The sequence below is a fragment of the Microtus oregoni genome, unplaced genomic scaffold (genome assembly GCF_018167655.1).
Source record: "Microtus oregoni isolate MIOR12 unplaced genomic scaffold, Mior012 000002F_ref0000024, whole genome shotgun sequence".
Taxonomy (NCBI): Eukaryota; Metazoa; Chordata; class Mammalia; order Rodentia; family Cricetidae; genus Microtus; species Microtus oregoni.
This window is the reverse complement of record NW_024543061.1, coordinates 59,658,165-59,679,389: the sequence shown is the minus strand read 5'-3', so window position 1 is coordinate 59,679,389 and position 21,225 is coordinate 59,658,165. Positions and strand designations below refer to the sequence as shown.

The following is a 21,225-nucleotide window of genomic DNA, read 5'->3' as shown; positions in this document are numbered from 1 at the left end:
CTAAGCTACCTCAAATGACTAATCCCATCCAAAGGCCTTAGGCTGTGGTGCCACTGTTATTGCTATAAAACTGAACATTGCTGGACTGTTCTATGCCATCCAGTGGTGTTCCCAGAGCCTGGCTCGGCTTCCCTATCATTGACTTATCCTAGATGTAGAGAAAGACTTGGTCTACACTGGAGCAGTCAAGGTGAGCATGGGGCAGGGACAGTGCCCAATCCCTCGCCCTTTCTAGGTGTGCCATGTGACCTTGACCGTCATACCCGTTCTCTGGCCTCACTTTCCTCTCCTGTAACATAGAGTCGGGTAATCTCTGTAGTTTCTTCCAGCCCTTAGTATCTTTTTCCTCAATTTGAGGCAGAATCTTAAGTCCAAGAGAACTACTCCATGTGACAGTCAGAACATAGTAACTCATGGGTTTCCTCTTTATGTCTTCCGTTTTGTTTTGTTTTTTTTAAGTGAAATTCTTTTCATCCACCTGACTTGCCTTAAACCAGAAGAAAAGGAACTGGGAAAAGTGCACCACCATCCACATCACCGTGTGACCTAGGGATGGTGGCCCATGGGAACTTGTCACTAGCCCACATTCCGACTAGCCATAGACACTGTGGCTGCCAAGGGCTGGTGATTTCTTACTGGATGAGGTTTATTCTGGAGGGAGTGCTGGTCCACATTGGTCTAAAGAAGGAGTGATAAAACCAAGGAATTCCCTGGGAGTTGTGGTACACATCACTAATACCAGCACTCAGGAGACTGAGGCAGGGGAACTGAAAGTTTGAGAACAGCTGGTAATATATCATGACCATATCATCCACACACACACACACACACACCTACACATATATGGATTCATATTATATTAAAAGGATGATGGCAATTCTGAAAAACTCTTTGAGCTAAACTTTTAATTTCATAGAATAAATGATACTGGAAGAATTTATCTCTTCTAAGCCACCATGTTGAGTCTAAGCTAGAAAACTCCCTCTGGAAATCTAGCCTGCTGCTGCCATGGTGAAAGATGCTGGACATTGCTTGGGCAGATCGGCTCCAGGAGAATCAGGTCACTAGTATCTCTTGTGTCTGCCCTGTTGTGTGAGGCTAAACCCATGAGTTTGACAGTGTCTGGTTACTTCAAGCCCAGCACCTCAGGTCGGCCTTAAGTGTCACTGCTTTATGACACAGTGCACTGCAGAAAAATAATGCCCTCAGATCCATCAAAAAAATTTTTTGAGTAGCAAAAGTGCCCTTCCTGCAAACAAGCTAGGCTCCAGTCTTAGGTTGGAGCTGGCAAGGGAAAGAAAGAGGGCAGCGGAGTCTTGCTTTAAGGGCTTCTCTCCCTGTGCTAAGTTGACGATGCAAATGGAAAAGTTCCCTGCCTTTCTGGGACTACGAAGTTGAGGGCAGATGAAGGATGCCACCATCCTTCTTTCCCAAATGCGTCCTGTGAGGTCTGATCACCAGAGTGCCCCCACATCCCCGCTCATCTGCAGAGTCCTGGCAGCTGTCTTGCCCAGCCGGATGAGGACAGTGCCAGGACCAGGCCCCCACAGACAGGCCAGCATGTGGTGCCCGGCCAGCCCCGGGTTAGAATGGTACGATATACACTAATACTCTTCTCCTCTTTCTCCCTCCCTACCCTTAATGCCTTCTGTGCCTCCGTTCCCTCACAGTGAACATGCCCACAAGTGAGACTGAGTCGGTCAACACTGAAAATGTGGCTGGCGGGGACATCGAAGGCGAAAACTGTGGAGCCAGGCTTGCGTAAGTACCCATAGCAAACTTAGCGCAGAGTTCTTCCTAAGACATGGCCTGGGAAGCTGGCTCGTGGAGTCCATTGGGGTGGCTCCTCACTGCAGGGGCAGAATCAGAGCCATGGTTGACAACCTGTGCCCTGTGTGGAGAGAGAAGTGGCCTGGGATGAAGCATGGCCTCGAATATGGTAGTCGGCTCTTCACATTGAAGCTTTCACTTCTGTGAGGGCCACCAAACTTGGATGCTGGAGCCTTTCAGCCCTCCAGAGAAGTACAGAAGTAGGGTGCTCTGATGTCTCTTTTTTTCTTTATTCCCTATCATTTATATTTTTTTCATAAGAGCCAATAGATCAGGTCCTTGTAACTACATGGTCATCCTTTCTATTCTGACAAACATGGCCTCAAAGTAAATCACCAGCTAAGAAGTCCACTGCCCGGGGATGATCCTCATCCTGTGCAGCTCTGAGCAGCCCTCCTAATGATGGAGAACCAGTGCCTGGTGTACCACCTGGAGTGTCCTCAGCATAGGAGGTAGCAATACTGAGCATCCGAGCCTTCCTCCCAACCCCTGGCTGCCAGGAACCTGTGACTTAGCCAGATAAGAGTGCTGTTGTCCATGGGCGCATCCACATCCATGACCCTCACTCCCTAAATGGAGGGGGAAATGATTTCATTACTAAAAATGGCAAAACCAGGTTGGTTACTAGTGTCACAAAAGCAGAGCCTGGGAACAAAGAGGTATGCCACTAGGTAGAATATGCCCACTAGGTCGCCACGCCCAGGCTTCACTTTAGGAGGCCATGACCGCTTTTCCTCTGGCCAGGAGCATGACAGCTGTAACCTAGTCTTGACCACTGAAGCAACTGCAGAGAGAAAGCTCTGGGCAGGATTAGCCCAAGTAAAATGTGTCTCCAAATGCTCCCCGGTAGAACAGCACCTTCCGGTGTAGCGTGACTCACTGCCAGGCCGGTCCAGCCTCCTCACGACAGTAGCTGCAGGCGAATCTGAGTGTGCCTGGGAGTGAGCCAGAAGAGGGAGGTGAGCAAGACTGAGGAGCAGTGCAGCCCGGTTCCAGGGTATGCGGGGCTGTGGCATCACTCACTGTGACAGTGGCACCAGGGAGTCTGCACTGCAGACTTCTCAGCGCTGTCGCGAAGCAATTATTGTCAAAGTGTTGTTAAAATATGGTGCTAATTACATCTGTAAGCAGTACTCCTGGCCCTTTCTCTTCTTTTCTCTTTTGGAATTCTACAAAATAGCACTCGAGTTTCTAGAAGTGGCCCCAGATAGCAATGATAGGGGCAGGCATATGGGGCCCTTCTAGCCCATAAGTTCTAGGTCCTTCGGCTTGCTTGACATCAAGGATGGGGAGTTTGGAGAAAAGATCATCAAGGTTATTACAGCGCTGGCTTTGGGGCAACATGGCCCAAGGTATAAACCAGGAGGGGCCAGGGAGCTGGTACCAGGAACTCACTGTACAGCACATCCTCAGAATCCATGATGCTGACTGGAAAGCAAACACGATTGTCCCCTGTGGAGGGAAACTGGTGTCACTGGCCTGTCGGTCACCTCCTAGGAAGATGTGCTCTGCTTCGAGGCTGATCTTATTCCTACACATACTGGGGTTGATAAACATCTACACTGTATACAAGGGATACGATTGTGGTGCCAGAATTATAACATGCACTTCATCCTCTAGTGTCTTTCCCCATCACCAGCAAGACAGCGTTGAGCTAAGATAGCCACTGTGCCCATCAGTGAGTCGGCCTGAGAAGAGAAGCAGGCTGAGGGCAGAGTGAGAGATCATTGCTTTATATCCTCTGAGTTAAAAGTCTTGAGGTCAGGACTAGAACTTGCATGTAAGGAGAAGGCTGGGGTAAAGATGTCGTGTGGGTGGCAGAGGGGTGCGGAAAGAAGGACATCACTTATGCAGTGACAAGGGAAGAGACAAAGGAAGGGCTCACCAAAATTTGATAAGACAAATTGATACCAAGGCCAAAGCAGGATTGGAAGAGGAGGTCCAGTCTAAAGGTTAGGCAGGTGCTGTGTACAGCTGGGTGAGGAACTCTGAGGTTCAATTCTCGGTAGAGATGGAGACTGGCATTTGCGGCCACTGATAAATCACAGTTTGTTCAGAGAGGTGCAGGAAGCAGGAAACGAATACCAAACTTGGAGAAACTGACACACAGAGTATACAGAAGCAGGCAAACGGACAATCATGCTGGGGGATATGGGAGGGAGATGTGTGAGGGAGATGTCAGGAAAGCCCTCTTTGGGAGAGCCTTCATGGCGGTCACACCCTGTGCTGTTTCGTAGAGATAATAGTCATCCAGAAAAGGAGCACTGACTCCATGAAGCTGACCATCTAATGTGGAAGACTAGAAATCAGGGTGTTGTGGTGCGTAAAACAATGAAATGTGTCCTCAATAGCGGAGAGTCCTGGTTTGGAGAAAACTAAGGGCCAGCGTGTGTGTGAGGAGCGGTATTTCAGGGGCAGGGCAAAGACGAGTAGGCTTCGCAGTGAGCTTCGTCTTTGTTATAAAACAGTAAGAACACAGAGCATGTGAGGAGGTCTGTTCCATGTCTTGTGCTCTCGAAGGATCATCTTGACATTAGGAGCCATTAGGAAAGAGGCTAATATACAGATGAAGCACCCCCTGTGGCTGCTCGTGTATGGGGTAATGGCGACCTCAGGTAGACTTGTAATGGGGAAAAGAAAGAATACACCGATTGTCAATGTCTCCTGGAGCTCTCTACTCTAAGGAGACTGGGGGTATACTGACTCTGGGAGCCACTCTCTGCGAGGGGAGGGTGGAAGTGTGTCAGTGCAGGGCACCCACCAAAACACTGAGGCCATGCAAAGGCCTCTTTAGAAATGGAATAGGGAAAGGAGAAGGTGCCACAGGAATAAAGGGATGGCATTCACTACCATCAGGGGGATCTTCAAGGCGCTGAGAAGCCAGAGAAACTCAAGAGGCTAAAGAAACTGCAGAGGAATTGAACACAGGAAGTCGATTTCCTCTGCCTTGGAAAATGAAAGGGAGCTAACACCAGACCTCAAGCAAGCACTCTCTCTAGGCTCCTGCAGAAGGCAAGGCTGGACACTGCCTTCCAGGGCTACTTAAAGGGGCAGCACATCTGGCTCCATGTGCAATCACAAATGACTAAGGCACCTGTGAGATACAAATGGGAGCACCACCAAGGGACCACTAGGTGTGCAGCTCTGGCCATTCTGGAGACCGACACTGTTGATGTAGACTTGGCATCTTTGAAATATGTTCTTGGTACTTTTTATAGCCTAAAAGCACTAAAAGATATATATGTGAATCACTAAAAATCATGTGAATCTAGGTGGGGATTAGCCACAGTGACCCAGCTACAGGTCAGATGGGTCATCTGCCTGATGTCAAGGGTCACATGAACATCACTGAAGGCCAAGCTGAACTAGAAGTCAAGTCTATTGTTTGCCTGGGAGCCTTGGAAGAAGCAGAGTGGTCAAGAGGATCCCCTACAGGCAAAACCCGTGTTCCAGGAAGGAGGTTCTGGCTAGAAATGGGGAGCAACTGGGTTTAGCACCCGATAACTGGAGCGATGTTCAACTTCAGCAAACCCCAGGATATGTCCCCTCTCGCCATAACAACTAGGGTCGTGATCAAGTTGTGGGATTAGAGAAGCTGAGTCAGCTGTCCTTCAGTGCATGCTGAAGGCAAAATGAGAGCAATTCAGGAAAACACTCTTCCACTGCAGGTATTAAGTATGAGGTACTTACGGCCCGAAGAAGGAAGGGGAAGCCAAAAACGTGAACGGCTTCCAAGGAGTTCAGATATTTGTCAGATAATGATCAAAATACAAAGCGAATAACTAAAAGGGAAAATGGTTTGGGAGTTGTCTCAAATTTTGAATGCTAAAACCAGGGAGGAAAATCTTGGTCTTCCAGGTTGGTCCTGGAGGTTCATGTGAGCACATGCGGATAAACAGACTTCAGTCCCCGCCCAGGGGTGTATTTTGGAGGTCTCGTGTGACAGCTAGTTATTAACTTCCTCCCCTTCCTTGCCTTTAACAAATCCACTGGAGACATGAAGTAGGGATGGTGTTGCACTTGTATATAAATGATAGAAAAAATCCAGAAACTCCGGAGCAAGCTGCTCATGCCCATTGGGGGTTGGGTACACTGAAGGCTTCTGCTGTTCCCAGGACTCTGCAGTCTGCACGGATATCAAACATCAGTGGGAGGCAAACATGCTAAGATGCTCACTGCTCTTTGGCTCCTCTCTCTACAGTGAGAACAGCTGTCCAGAGATGGAGTCTATCACTACCCCAAGGAGACAGTGGGCCGCAGGCAGTAGTGCCCTATTTTGTGAAGTCCTGTAGCTAACTGCTCCTATATTCAGGGAGTGCTGAGGAATCAAAGTCTTTAACCTTATTAAAAGTTCTAATCCCAGCTCTTCGAGGACCCACTTGAATGCTAGTACTCCTTTCCTATATGCTGCTGAGGGTCAAGGAAATATGCTTCTATTAAAACAAAGGGATATATTGGATACAGAGAAGACAAAGTCATGCTCACAGGCTCCTGCAAGCCAGAAGAAGCCTTCTTCATGTGAGGTGTGCAGGGTTAGACATCCGGACTCAGAGCCAAATAAGCAGGAGGCTCATGGACCATTTCCTTTGGACCAGAGAGTCCAAGGACACCAAACAGTGGCCACACATGAACGAGGATAAATTCTCACTCAGCTCTGATCTCCCTTTATCCCATATCACAGATTCATTTTCTTAAGAGAACTCCCAAGTTCCTTGACAGGGAGTTTCTAAGGTCTCAGTTGTGACTTTAATTGAACAAAGCGTCTGAGCTGAGCCAGGAACCACTGAGACCCTCTGCAAGAAAGCCTGGAACCAATACCGCAGTCTTAAAGATCCCTGAGCTCAGCACGTCCTTGCTGCAGAGAGTAGCCTGCCTCCCTGTCTCCATTTAGCAGCTAGCAAACATTTCATCCCCCATTAAACGGTGACTCTGGATGAAAAGATGCTGCCCTGGGCTCTAGGTCCCCCTCCCACATGCTCAGTTAACATGTGATTAAACCCTGCAGCCTAGCAGGCAGTCTTGGGGGTGGAAAAGGGTTCTTAGCTAACAGTTCAGAGCAATAAAGGCACTTGGCTCAGCTTCCCAGTGCCCTGGAGACATAATTATCTCATGCACGATGGTTTTGCCACCTGTCACATCTTCTGCTTTATTTTTTTTAATAATAAAAAAAAAACAAGAAGGGTTGATGTTTTCTTGTTACGAGACATAGCTTGCTTTTTGCTGACTGGGACAACATGGCTCCAAGCAGTCACCTTCCAATGTCCCTACAAGAGTCTCTGGTCATTGTCATGTCTCATTTGAACTCTGTTCTTTGTGGCCATTTTTACTTAGTTATTTTTGTTTTAAAATTTTTATTCATTTTACACACCCACCACAGTCCCACCTCACTCCCCTCCTCGTGTTCTAACCCCACTCCCTACCCCAATCCATCCTGCATCCTCCAAAAGGGTAAGGAAGGCCTCCCATGGGTAGCCAACAAAGCCTGGCACATTAAGTTGAGGCAGGACCAAGCTCCCTTCCCCCCGCCAGCATCAAAGCTGAACAAGGCATCCCCCTAAAGGGAATGGGGCCCACAGAGCCAGCTCATGCACGAGGGATAGATCCTGGTCCCACGGCCAGGGGTTGTGGGCATTTTTAAATTTAAACTGATTTTGTTTGAGAATTTCTTGCATGAGTACTGTATTTATATCATCCTCACTCTTCTCCCCTTTCAGCACCTTCCATATCCCTCCTATTCCTCTCAATCTCAGGAACCCATTCTCTTTCATTATTACTGGTATATATTTATAAATATGTGACCCGCTGAATCCACTTAACTATTGCTAATATGCAGTGTGTTTAGAGCTGACTTGGGATTGGATAACCTGTCAGGGACCTCATCCCTGGAGAAGACAGATTCCCCCTCTCTTAGCAGCATTGGTTGCCTGTAGTTCTTCATTTCAGGGTGGGCCTTCCTGAGATTTCCCCCATCTGCCCTGGTGTTGCCATTTTACAAGTCTGGCCATGGCTGTCTGAGTAGTCTCGGTCAACCTGCTATTTTGTCTGTGTTCCCCTTTCTCTCAGGCTCAAAGCTAAGCTGGAATGTACCTTCAAATATTTGGGGGTTTTTTTCCAAAATGTTTTGTGTTGGTTACTTACATACTCCTTCCTCCTCTTCCTATCTCTTCCCTTTCTCCCCCTTCTCCTTCCCTCTCTCCCTCACTTTTCTGTACATTAACAAGCCTCTCTCTTGCCCTCTCTCCTACTGCTAACTCTGTGTAGCTTTCCTGGAATCGGCCCTAGATCGGCAGGACAGTCCCACAGCCTCCCTGGAGGGAACTACCTAATCTGTTCTAGATGGGCAGGACAGTCCCAGAGCCTCCCTGGAGGATGCTATCTAATCTGTTCTAGATGGACTGGACAGCCCCACAGCCTCCCTGAGGGTAATACCTTTCAGTACACAGCGATCCTTCAAGGCAGGTGTTGTCAGGACACTCCACCTGTGCTTAGATCTCCAGAGCCACACCCACCTTCAGTACATGCAATATCCCTTTAGAACCTGAGGCTATGTGTTCAGATCTAGCAAGCAGCTCTGAGCTAGGAAAGCAATGACCTTCCCTCAGGCTGTCTCAGGTGGCCTCACGTGCGTCCTAATCCAGCTCTGGTAAAGATCCTGGTGGACCACAGTGAGCTCTGTGCCCCGAGTTCTCTGTTGTCTGCAGGAGAGACTTTCCATCTGCCATGGCTTTCCTCAAGAGGTGCTGTGCTTAGCAGATCATGGAGATTGTGGGCAGACACAGATCCTGTCAGGACTGTATGCTCACCTTTCCTGTAAGCGTCACCACACTTTAGAAGATACTAGGTTTGTAGATGTCCGCTGGGCCAGCCACATTCAAGTGCACAGAGTCTAGGTTTGTAGATGTCCACTGGGCCAGCCACATTCAAGTGCACAGAGTCTAGGTTTGTAGATGTCCGCTAAGCTAGCCACATTCAAGTGCACAGAGTCTAGGTTTGTAGATGTCCGCCGGGCCAGCCACGTTCAAATGCAGAGCGTTCATTCTCTGCAGTGTTATCACTAGCCCCGCAAACCCTTCCAGTCCCCACATAGTCCTGGGGAACTCCAAATACCTCGGGGACGGCTAAACACTCTTTATGTGGAAGAAAGTACCTTGTCTTTGCTAATATTTCCTTTTCCTCTTTCAGCCACCGGATCTCCAAATCCAAGTTCAGGTGAGTGAGATGCAGATTGCTCCCCTTCCCTTCTGCCCCTCTAGCTACATTCCGAGCAACAGTGTCAGATGACCAAGGTAAGTCCCATCAGCTTGGGCCCTTCTGGGGGTGTAACTGCTCCCTTTGATATGGGAGTTCACAGTTTGGTCAAGGGAACTACCTCAAGGATTGAGACTTAGGTTCTCTTGGGTAGGCTCTGAGTGGTTAGAACAAACGTGTCTACTTCCTGTATAAGATAAAGTCGGTTCAAATAAATGTGTGAACATTTGTTACTACTTGGCATATGGCACAACTTTAAGGATTATAGACAGAATATAGATTCTGCCACTGCTTTGAGACGATATCAGAAGCTTCCAGAATATCCACCCTGTGGCTTGCCTGTGGGTGCACATCTTCCCACTACATGCAACTCCTTGCAGGTCCCAAATGTTCTCTACTCTCTTGCACACTAAGACTTTTGTGGGGCTTTTCCTCCACCAAATTCACCATCTATGTCTCTATCTGGAAACGTCAGGCTTGTCAATCAACTCAAAGGTTACAGCATCTGTGGCACCCTTGGCCCACTCCCAATGAGACTAAAATGGTCTTCCCTTCATCCTCCATCCCTGCGTGCTCAGCCACACCCTTCTCCTAGAACTTACCGTATTACACTCTAGATATTGATTCAAAGGCCTGATGCCTCCATAGAATTTTGCACACTGCAGGCTGCTCAGTGCCTACCTAGCTACCCCACGGGTGGACTCTGCGAGCTCCCTGACTGCTTGACTGGTTATATATCTAGGATGGGAATGCACATTTAATTCTACAAAACCTATACATGGGCTAGCCTGGCATACAGCAGGTCTATCTGGTTTGGACATACCCCACTGTTGAAAGGAAACAGCCTGTTGGTTTCCCAGCAGCCTGGCAGCTCAGCCCTGAAATAACCATTCAGAAACTGTATTGATGAAATCACTGCTTGGCCCATTAGCTCTAGCTTCTTATTGGCTAACTCTTATATCTTAGTTTAACCCATTTCTAGTAATCTGTGTATCGCCACAAGGCTGTGGCTTACCAGCTAAAGTTCCAGCATCTGTCTCTGGTGGGGCTACATGGCCTCTCTCTGACTCTGCCTTCTTTCTCCCAGCATTCGGTTTAGTTTTCCCCACCTAGCTCTGTTCCCTTACAGCTATGCTATAGGCCCAAAGCAGTTCCTTTATTAACCAATGATATTCACAACATACAGAGGGGAGTCCCACATCACGTTACTACAAGCCATGTCATGTGCCTACACCACACCCCTCTAGTCTTGAAATCTCCACTGTTCTCTGACTCCCAAGCTTTGTGGTCCTCTGTTCTCCCTCCCTTCACACTTTCATGTCTCTCATAGACCATAACTGAGCTCTGAGAACCAGAAGCCCCAGAGCGCATCCTCTAGCTACCTACATCCCCCTCTCTCTGAGAACCAACCAGATAGAGTGGTAGGTTAATTATTGACATTTCTGGAAGAGCCTGAAGAGCCTGTCTACAAGCCCCAAATCCTTAAGCCCCCCCATGACATCCAGGTGTGTGTTTCTAAGCATCCAGGTGTTTCTAAGCAAGTCCCTCTAACTTCATGACATTCAAAACCCAAGCATTAAGATTAAGTGAGGACTTCAGTATTTGACTCCAATTCCAATACCTCCTTTCTCCCGTCTTCTATTGGGATCTGAAAATACAGGTTTCCTTCCCCCATATTGTTCTTTCAAACCAAGGCCTCCTTAGTATAAACATCCCGGGTCAGATCTACCGGTGCTGGCTTTTATTACATGAAAGGGAGCTCTAACACACAAGAATCCTCTCTAGATCTCCCCTCTTCATCTCCTGCATGTGGAAAAGTAGCTGATGTTTAATAAGAATTCTGTAATATTTATGGATAGATCAATGGATCGATGGATTGATGGATCACCTGGTCTTGATAAGACAATAAACTTGACAGACGTTCAAACAAATGTCATATTTGACAAGTACATGTTACTCTGAACAGTTCCAGGGCCCCCACACAGTAATAGTAAAGAGATTAAATTTTACAGTGAAAATATTTTCCAAATTCTATTCTCGCTACATGCAAATGAGGAAATCATAGTTGAATGAATGGATAAACACAATCTGGAGACTTGTGCAGAAGATTCCATGCGTGATGGACACTCTTGCATTATCAGGAGACCAAAACCTTTGAATTGGGCAATCTATAGTGTTAGGTATGTCCTTGAAAGTTACAATCTTTTGATCCTTGGGACTTGGTCCACTCTGCATCTCCCAGCCACAGGGCTCTAATTGTTTACATTCAGGAGTGGGTGCTTCTCTCTGTATACTTCCAGTTTAAGGGAAGTGCGGAAATGACCTTGTATTCACAAATGGCTTCTTGTCAGTGGGTTGGCACTGTCACTAACACCTGTAGATGATACCTGAGGCAGAAAGGAGCCCAGAGTCACGGCTGGAGATGGTCTCAGCCATCCTGCAGGTCGAGTCCTGGCTGGTGTACTGAACCTGTTTCTCTGCACGCTTTGAAAATTATTCTAGTGGCCATGTCAAGCAGTACAGTGGAGCAGCAGGAAAGGAAACATTTTTATTTAAAGCACTGCAATGAAAACATTGTCATTTCGACAGGAATTAACATGACACGTTTTAGTGAAATGGTTTCTGTTCTTTGTTGCACCATGACTTTTTGCAACTTAGCGTGTACCTTACATGTACTATGTGTAGCCGGGCCGTGGTGGTGCACGCCTTTAATCCCAGCACTCGTGAGGCAGAGGCAGGCAGATCTCTGTGAGTTCAAGTCCAACCTGGTCTACAAGAGCTAGTTCCAGGACAGGTTCCAAAACTACAGAGAAACCCTGTCTCGAAAAAAAGAAAAACAAAAGCAAACAAACATTTACTATGTATATCTTAGTTTGGATTGGTCATATGTTGCTAGAGGCTATCACCCCAGGCAAGGGGGTTCTAGGGATATTGAGCAATACTATAAGCAGCTTGCTAACCTAGATCCTGATGGTGTCAGGTTAGAGAACAGCTAAAGCTGGTAATGGATTGAAAATGCTCCCAGAATTATCAACATTTCCCAAATAGTTTTCTCAGTTGGGGAAACAATTTAATAGTGACAGTAATAGAATTTGAGCTTCAAATGGGCCTATTTTAGGTGCAGGACCGGATGATACAAAGTTATAGTTAATTTTCAGAGAATGGTTGAATAGAGCTTGCAGGAAAAAAAATGAGACAAATTAGATGATAGTTGGGTTTTAGATAATTCAGGTTTTCAAGTAAAGGAAAATAAAGAATTGGCTACATTTGAGACTCACTATGCATCATTGATCCAGAGGCCTGTTGGAGTCTTTCCTAGCACAACTATGCAGAATTCAGAGCAAATCGCATGGAGTTCCAATGTGAGGACTCTCCAGGCCTAGTCTTCAGCAGGAACTGCCTTCCACCTCATTGTAGTTCTGCTGTGCCGTGAGCAACCAGGCATAAACCCAAGTCCACCCCAGTCTTTGCAGCCCATTTTTAGGCTACTTACTCATAAAAGAATTAAATGTAGCAGTTTTTCTCTGCTGTTTGTTTCCAGTTCTGCTGAAGATGGAAACTTGCTCCAGCTACCAGGCGGCCTGCTGTGTCCACTGTTTCCTAGTCTCGGTCTTGTCAGCATTTGCATGATGAGAAATCCAGTTTGAGAGCATTGTCCTTTCACCTTCCCGAGGCCAGGGGTTTTTAAGATTTGCCTTTATCGGGGAGTTAGACCTGGGGCATCCATGTCATGTCTCACACAACCTATAAGCCAGCATCTTACTGTATGAAATGAACAGTGCTTAATACTATGGGTCTGTAACAAAATAGAAGAAGTGGCCCCTGCTTCTTTGGGATCTGATTATCTCAGTAAAGAATCATGGGCCATGCATTAAAGTTAACTGCTTATACCAGGCAATGGAAGGCCTCTACTGGGAGAAACTTCTCTGGGTGCCTCCATGGCTGCACAAGATGTGATTTGGGGACACCACTGCAGAGTTCCTCAGCATGTAGCATGTTCATGTACCCTGCTGTACCCTGGCTGAGCTTTGTGCTGAGAAGGACTGAATCTGTTAGCAGTTGATACCTTGTCCATAGCAAGTGGTGTTAAATACACAAACAAAATGTGTAAAGCAGACAGGCTCTGCAGGGATGCTGGGAATGGAAGAGCAGAAAGTCCACTGCAGAGAAGCTGGGGTTTGAGTTGAACCCTAAAGATGAGCAGGACCGAGAGGATGGGACTAGAAGGTGAAAGCCTTCATAGTTGGAAGCGTGTTTTGTGTTTCTAAAAAGAGTGCAAAGCCCTGTGGTGGGGGTGGGGTGAAGATAAGCTGAGCCGAGGGAGAGCGAGCAGAGCACAGTGCTGCAGACAGTTAAGTACAGAAGACACAGTCACTTCCATCCTTCTCCCCTGCTTCTGTGTTTCTAGAGTAAATGGCTTCCAGCTACTGCAAAGAGAACATGAATAGCAGGCAAATTTCTCCTCCCTGTTTTATCATTTAATATCCTCTGTGCATATGTAAACACATAAATAAATTTACACATTCTAATAAACTATTACATCTATTATATAGTAGGAAGTGTTGCCAGGAAACCAGCTGTCAAGCAAAGCTACATTTGAAGAGTAGGAGATGTACAATTATCTTTAAATACTTTCCCTGGATAGTAATTACTCCCATCCCCACCACAATCCCAAATCCATGTGATTCTCCAAATCGGCTCTGTGCAGTAGCACCCACATCTAACAGAGCTGGCCAAGAGCAGTTCTAGACCCATGTGATAGGCCTGACTTTACAACAACCCGTGTTCACTACTGTAAACGAGAGAGGGATGGTCGGGGTAAATTCTCAGTCAGTTTCTACCGACTGTAAAAGCCACCTTTGTAGCCTGTATGGCAACTATCAGTGGTCTCTACAGTACGGGATTGGGTCTATTTTAAAACATATCTTTGCAATTAATATATGTTTTTTAAATTATCCTATAATATTATTGATCATAGGAAGAAGTAGAGATGTGTTCTGATAACACAGGACTATGCAATATCAAGTTCAGGCAAATATAATAGGCTGTCTTTCATTGCAACCACCTGGGACTCATTGTCCCAGCTCCCTTGTCCCTCTCCATATATCCCCCATCTCCACACTTGCATGTGGCATGAATAGATGTTTCAAGCACCCTGAAGGGCACTTACAGATTAATGTCTGTCTTGCATGGTACATAGTGAATTCCCCAAAGCACCCACTAAGCTGAGTGTCTCCTGCAAAGATGGGGCATCCGGTGAAGGATAGATCATGCCACAACACTGAGGCTGATCTATCTGTCCTTCTGCTTGCAGGAAGACCAAACCATAGACGCCTTGGTAGTTTTCAGGGAAGAATCCAAGTTCTTAGATTGCCCCTGGTTCTTCCATCCTCACTGGAGAATTCAGCTAAACCTTGGTAACAGGATTTTCCAAGGAACAACAGGGACAAAAATAGCAGTGTTAGAGTCATAGATGAAGACAAGCTGCCCAAAAAGGCAATGTGGGCAACTGGACATAACTATTCATATAGAGGTCTGTCTCCCCGGGACCACAGAATACAGTCTGTCCTTGGCATGAAGCTGGTGATGGTGAAAAAGGTCTCCCTCAAGGAATAGAGAGCTGAGTTTGGGGACAATGTATGTATGTATGTATATATATATATATATATATATATATATATATATATATCCGTTCCCACTTGTGGCATGCTTGCCCATACTGCTGTGGGATGCTGAGGACCAACCATGATTTTTCACCAGATACACACCAGTACAAGTCTACTACATTTTCTCTATGATTTCTCTCACCAGAGACTGCAGATATGGACTAATGACACAGACTTACTCAGAATGTGGAACTACAGGCCAATTTTATTGCCCTAAAATAGAAGGCTGATTTTTTTTTTTTGCATCTTGGCCCAGGACACACACACACACACACACACACACACACACACGTGCGCGCACGCACTAAGGATTTTATTCAAGCATTTCTAACTACTTCTTTTGAATATTGCTATGATATTTTCATTCTGCCTCTTTTTTCAGTGTCAATCACAGCCTATCAGATAGTGTTCCAGTCACTACTGGGATGCAGAATGGGGTTTGCAGATCTGCTGCAAGCAGGTCCTGCATGCTTGCTTAGAGGCCTAGACTGGAAGTTACCACATGTAGAGTGCAGGTCCCTGAGACTGCTGCACCAGGGAGTCCTTGTCTCACTTCCTCCTTTCTCTTTTACCACCTGAGCTGAGGCTCTGCATGCCTAGGGATCTTTCTGCATACCTGCCCACCACCACCCCGCACCATTGCCCTTCTTCCAACATCCTCCCTTCCCAGAGTACTCCCGTCTGGCTTTCAGTTGGTTGTAAGTGTCACACCCCCAGAACACCAGGTAGGCATGTTGGTGCCCCTCTGAGTATGTTTCTCTCCTCTTGAATTCCAGTCTCCTGTTGCCTCTGCTTCCAGTCTGCTATGTCCTCGCTGTCCTTTGTGACACGAATAACGTTTTCCTTACATCATCACTAATCCAGACAGCTGGAGCTGTCCCCTGGGTTCCACCTTGATCTAGAAGCTCACCAGGTGTTTGTATCGGTTGATGTCTTGTTTTCTGAAGTAAAATCTGATCATGTGAGCCTTCCTATGGTGGGTCTTGGCCTGGTCGTCTGTGGTCTTACTCTTCACGCTTCTCCATTGCATTCCAGGCAGCTCTTAAACACATCATCCTGAGTCCCCAACAGCGCTGTGTGTTGTGCAAGGGAAACCCTCTATTACAGAGTCATAAAATGGGGATGTCTCTTTGGGAGCCCCAGCTTAATGGCTCTCAACCATGGTTATACGTTAGAACCAGCTGGGGGAGGATCAAAAGGGCCAGGGCTATCTTTGGGGTGTTTGAATGTACTCAGCACCTAATCAATCAGATTGCTTAGCTGCTGAGGTGAGGAACCAGGGGAAGGGGTGGCTGGGAGGTTATCGGAAGTTCCCCAAGCCATTCTGCACATAGTCAAACCTGATAACCACTGACAGAGTCCTTGATCAGGAACGCTGGGGAAGGCTATGTGAGTCTAGCTGAGCTTTGGGGTTCTGTGTATGCGTGGGCAGGGGGTGTGCCCATTTTTCTAAAGAGAAAATCTAAACGTTCATTGAGTTCTCAAAAGATATCCTAGGACCCCGTGAGTGTAAAGGACCCCTGGTGTAAATCAGCCTCTTCCTCTGTACGGTGAGGAGTATGGGTCCAGCAGGAGGGGCGGGGCTAGGCAGAGCATCACCCTGCCTCAGCTCTATCTGCTCTAGTGTGCTGGACAATGAACCTCAGTGGCCCTTAAATTCCTCCTCAGTATCAGGATAACACAAGCTTGACTTAAAGGCTTTTGGAGAAGCCCTACGACGTTCCTAAAATAGCAAGCCCACAGAAGGCTTTAGTCACTGCCACCAGCACGGTGACTAAATCCCCCTATACTTGCCACACTATTTCTGATAATGCCATTAAAGTAAATTAAAAATAGCTGGAAACTCCTTTATCTTCCAGTACCCGAGATTGCAACCAAGACTTGTGCGTGCTTGGCTTTACCACTGAGGTATATCCCCAGATGCAAAAATAAAAAGCAGTCCCACTTGTTGGGCAACTTCAACTTTGTGCCAGATGGCTTATATGGCATTTTATGCATGTTTACAAGAAGCCTGTGAAATTGTCCCTGTTCTTATTTCTACCTGAAGCTTAGAGATGGAGGATAGATAGACCCAAGGCCACATAGATAGCTAAACCGTGGAGCCCACTTAGACCACTGCACCACCAGGTTGTGTAGTAAGGCCAATCCAGGGACAGGTGAGATGGCACCTCATGTGCTTTGGGTTGGCAGGAAGTCTGGATCTCCCAACCAACCCTGTCTTTCCCTCCTTGCCCTTTTCCAGCCGCTACTGGCGCAGGTGGAATAGATTCTGCAGAAGGAAGTGCCGCGCGGCAGTTAAGTCCAACGTCTTCTACTGGCTCGTGATCTTCCTGGTGTTCCTCAACACGCTTACCATTGCCTCTGAGCACTACAACCAGCCCCACTGGCTCACAGAAGTGCAAGGTGGGCAGCCCCTGGCTTTGTACTGTTCACACTTGCCAGCCGAGCTCCGGGTCCTGAGGAGGAATGAGTTATTGGTGGGAGGTGACAGACAAGCAGCCGGTGACTACGGCTTGACTGGTGCCATGCTGGAAAGTCCTAGGGCCTGGAAGTTTGCAAGCCCCGTATTAAAATTCAGGCCCTTGTTTTAAACAGATGTAGCCCTTCAAGTCCTGATGTGCCTCTCGCCCTCCCCTGCAACCATGGTCATCACTGAGTCCCAGTAACAGGACAGCTTATCTGACTGTTTCAGACCCTCAGCTGCCAGCTTTCCAAAAGCCATTTTCAGTTCCTCTGGCCTTACTGTAGCTCCAGGTAGCTTTCCCCAGACCATAACAAGAAGCAGAGCCTTGACAAGGGACAGTAGCCCCAGAGGTTAGCTAAGTAAGACCCCTTGTCGTGCCTGGACCCCTCTGAAGAAATCCATAACCCAAGCCTAAGCATCTCTGGGGAGTGAGGCAGATACAGGGAAGGCAGCCTACTCTCAGCTTTGGCTACTGACTCGGACGGGTCACTGACCCTTCTGCACCTCCTGTTTCCTCTCTAAAGATTGGGTTTAATAGAAACAGCACCGCGCCTCTCGAGTTTCTCTGGGGATTAAGGAGGACAACATATGCTAAGCCTCTAATGCGTGGTGGATGTTCGGTGCATGGTTATAATGTCGGAAACTGGACCTAATTGTTCTTTCAGAAGTATCTGGGAGAGGTCTCCTGGGAAGGGAGGGAAAGGAGGGATGGGGAGTAGGCCTTTTTCTCCAGCTATGACAGTAACTGTTTTATGTTTTCCCTCCTCTTCCTCTTTGCTCCTCTCGGCTCCTTGCTTGAATCCCACCCCTGACCTACACCGCCAGACACAGCCAACAAGGCCCTCCTGGCGCTCTTCACTGCGGAAATGCTCCTGAAGATGTACAGCCTGGGGCTGCAGGCCTACTTTGTGTCCCTCTTCAACCGCTTCGACTGCTTCATCGTGTGTGGGGGCATCCTAGAGACCATCCTGGTGGAGACCAAGATCATGTCTCCCCTGGGCATCTCTGTGTTGAGATGCGTGCGCCTGCTCAGGATCTTCAAGATCACCAGGTGTGTGGCTCCTCGCTTCCCTTTGGGCATGCACTCAGAGGCTCCTGGAAGGCCAGGGAGGATGGCCTGGATGCGGGAAGAGCTGCAGGTTCTGGAATGGTCTAGTAGTCTCTGACTGTCTGCAGCAAGGGGAGTTGTGGCTCATGTGCCAATCAGAAATGCCCTTAGCTGCAGATTGCTGTCGTTCAGCTTGGTTGCATTTGTTCTGCTGTGTGACTAGGAGTCCAGAAGTAGATAACCAGGTGGCTTTAGGAAAACATCAGGGACTTGGTCACCTCCTGTCATTGGCTTGTAGGGTCTAAAATGGCTTCTGGGCATTGAGGTCTCATCAATTCTCTGGAAAAGCAGAAAAGGGTCTGCTTCTTTGCTCCCCCAGATCTCAGGCAGACCCATTGTTAGAGATGCTATTCAAAACCAAACAAGGCAACAAACATCAAATGTGAGGGAAGACATGGAGAGCTGGGGACCCTGGCACTCTTGGGGTGTTTTTGTGGCTTCTCTTAATGCTGTAACCAAATGTCTGGCAAGGGCATCTTAAAAAAAGAAGGCTTTAGTTTGGCCCAGGGTCCAACAGGTGGGAAGATGTGACACCCAGAGTGTGGGGTGGCCGGGCACAGTGCAACTGCAGTCAGGAAGCACAGCAGGACGGGATGGACACTGTGCTCACTGCCCCACTCAAGATGCCCCCCACTCAGTTAAACCTCTTTGCAAAAAAACCTCATAGATATGCCCAGAGGTTTGTATCCTAAGTGGTTCTAAATCTCCCCAAGTTGACAGCCAAGGTTAACAGACTTGTGGTAGAAATGGGCAATGAATGGTCCAGCTACTGTGAAATACAGAGCTGCCATTTCTCAGCTGATTAACAGTAGAATTACCGAGTGCCCCAAAACTTTACTTCTGGGTATTTACACACAGCATTAAAAGCCAGGTCCTGAAGTGATGTTTAGAATGACGTCATTTACAAGAGCCAGAATGCAGAAGTGTCTGAAGTGTCGCGAGAATGGATGGAAAATAGCATTTACAGCCCACGGAACACTTCTAAGCTTTTAAAGGACAGTTTTTATGCCTGGTACCACATGGATGAACTTTGGGGACATTGTGCTGGGTGCAGTAAGCCAGTCACAAAAGACAAACGCTGTTTGATTGCGCTTATTTGAAGTTCTCAGTCATAACATCAGAATCACAGGGGCTGAAAGCAGGGCAGTGACTTAAGGGCAAAGGGCAGGGAGCAAAGGTGGCTGCCATTTAAAGACCAGAGCTTCAGCTCTAGAAGATGTAAAGAATCCTAGAAATGGATGCTGCACACTATTAATGTATTTAATATCCTTGAACTGTAAGCTTAAAAGTGGGTGAGGTGGAAATTGTAGATTTTATGTGTTTTAACACAATGAAAATGTTGGGGATAATGGACCGCTGAGATGGCTCAGTGGGGCAAAAGTGCTTACCGCTGAGTCTGACACCCTGAGTTCAGTCCCTGAGACCCACATAGCAGAGGAGAGCACTGGCTCTAACTTCCATACATGCGTACTTGCTCTCTCTCAATAAGCCAAGTTAAAACTTGAGGGGCAACAAGACTGTTCAGCATGTCAAAGCCTACCCCCAGGTCTGAAGCCCTGACTCTGAGCCTGGTAAACCACGTGATGGAGGAAGAGGGGCAACGCTGGCAGGTTGTCCTCTAACTTCCACATGTTTCCTTAATTTTTTAAAATGAAAAAAAAAATCTCTTCCAGAAATCTCATCAAAGAATTTTCTGGTCTCATTGGCTGTTCTTGTTATTAGGAAAAGCTGAGAAATGGGTCTCTCTGACAGGCATGGGTAGCTACAGATGCACAGAGATGGCCAACTCTGAGTCAAGATGGTACGAATTACATCTCAGGGGGCTTTGGTCTGGCCTCACACACACACACATCCGTCTGTCCATTGGCCCATCCATAGACTGTTCATTCTCACCGCAGGGCAGAGACTAAGGAGGAGGGAATAGCGGGAGTACAGGGAATGAGTGGGCAGCCTGTCCAGGTCAGGGAAATTGATTTCACCCTGGCCTGGTAAAATCAATTTGCGGTCTGACATCATCATTTAAAAACTATTTTATTAAGATTTAACTTTTCACTTCTCTGTATCGGATTCAGAGTTTTGCAATCATTACATTCTGATTTAGAACATTATCATCACTCCCCAAAGAAACTTCATACACGTTTCTCCCCCAATCCTGACTCCATGCTAGCCACTCCTCAGTGTTTGGATTTGTCTATTACGACAAACATCCTGAGGAAGAAATCTGGGATACAACAGTGTATTGTGGACAGTGTTACATTGGATGTAATAGTAAACAATGTGATTATTTGTGTCTAGCTTCCTTCACTTAGCTTAGTGTCTTCAGGGTATATCCAGGTTTTAGCGTGGATCAGAACTTCCGCCTATTCTTGGTGAAGAGGATTCCACGGCACAGCTATCTCGCACACCATGGTCATTCCTCTGTGATGGACATGGAGTTGAGCTACCTTAGAATGCCTGTGTTAACGTTTGTATTCCAAGTTTTTACAGAGATGTATAATTTTCATTTCTTTTGGATATATATCTAGGAATGCAACCTCTGGGTTATTCAATAAACCCTTTATAAGATTTTGAGAAATGATAAATTTTTTTTAGAGAGGTCAGACTATTTTACATTCTCGCCAGTGATGTACAATTTAAGGGTTCCAGTTTCTCCGCTACTCATACAAACTGTTCTCTCTTTGTTTGTTTGTTTGTTTGGTGTGTTTTTTTGGTTTATTTGAGGTTTTTTCTTTTTTACCTATTTTATTCTTAAATGACAGATGGTAGTTTACATATTTATGGAGCACATCATCTTACTTTAAATACATATGTCTTTCTGCCAAAAAAAAAAAAGCATTCAAAATCCTCTCTACGAAACATTTTGAAATGTTCAGTTCACTGTTGTTGGCAGTTGTTCTGTTCTGTGTTAG

General features: G+C 46.9%; 1 protein-coding gene across 11 annotated transcripts in view; it reads left to right on the top strand.

Annotated features, from left to right (window-relative positions):
• The window catches only part of Cacna1c (calcium voltage-gated channel subunit alpha1 C), a 665,087-nt gene that overhangs the window by 530,037 nt on the left and 113,825 nt on the right, over positions 1–21,225 (top strand). For all 11 annotated transcript variants that reach the window (XM_041642573.1, XM_041642544.1, XM_041642566.1 and 8 more), the window contains 4 exons: positions 1,671–1,761; positions 9,013–9,039; positions 16,987–17,147; positions 18,034–18,259. In XM_041642573.1, coding sequence (XP_041498507.1) covers positions 1,671–1,761; positions 9,013–9,039; positions 16,987–17,147; positions 18,034–18,259 — 505 coding nt within the window. The remainder of the gene's footprint in view (positions 1–1,670; positions 1,762–9,012; positions 9,040–16,986; positions 17,148–18,033; positions 18,260–21,225) is intronic.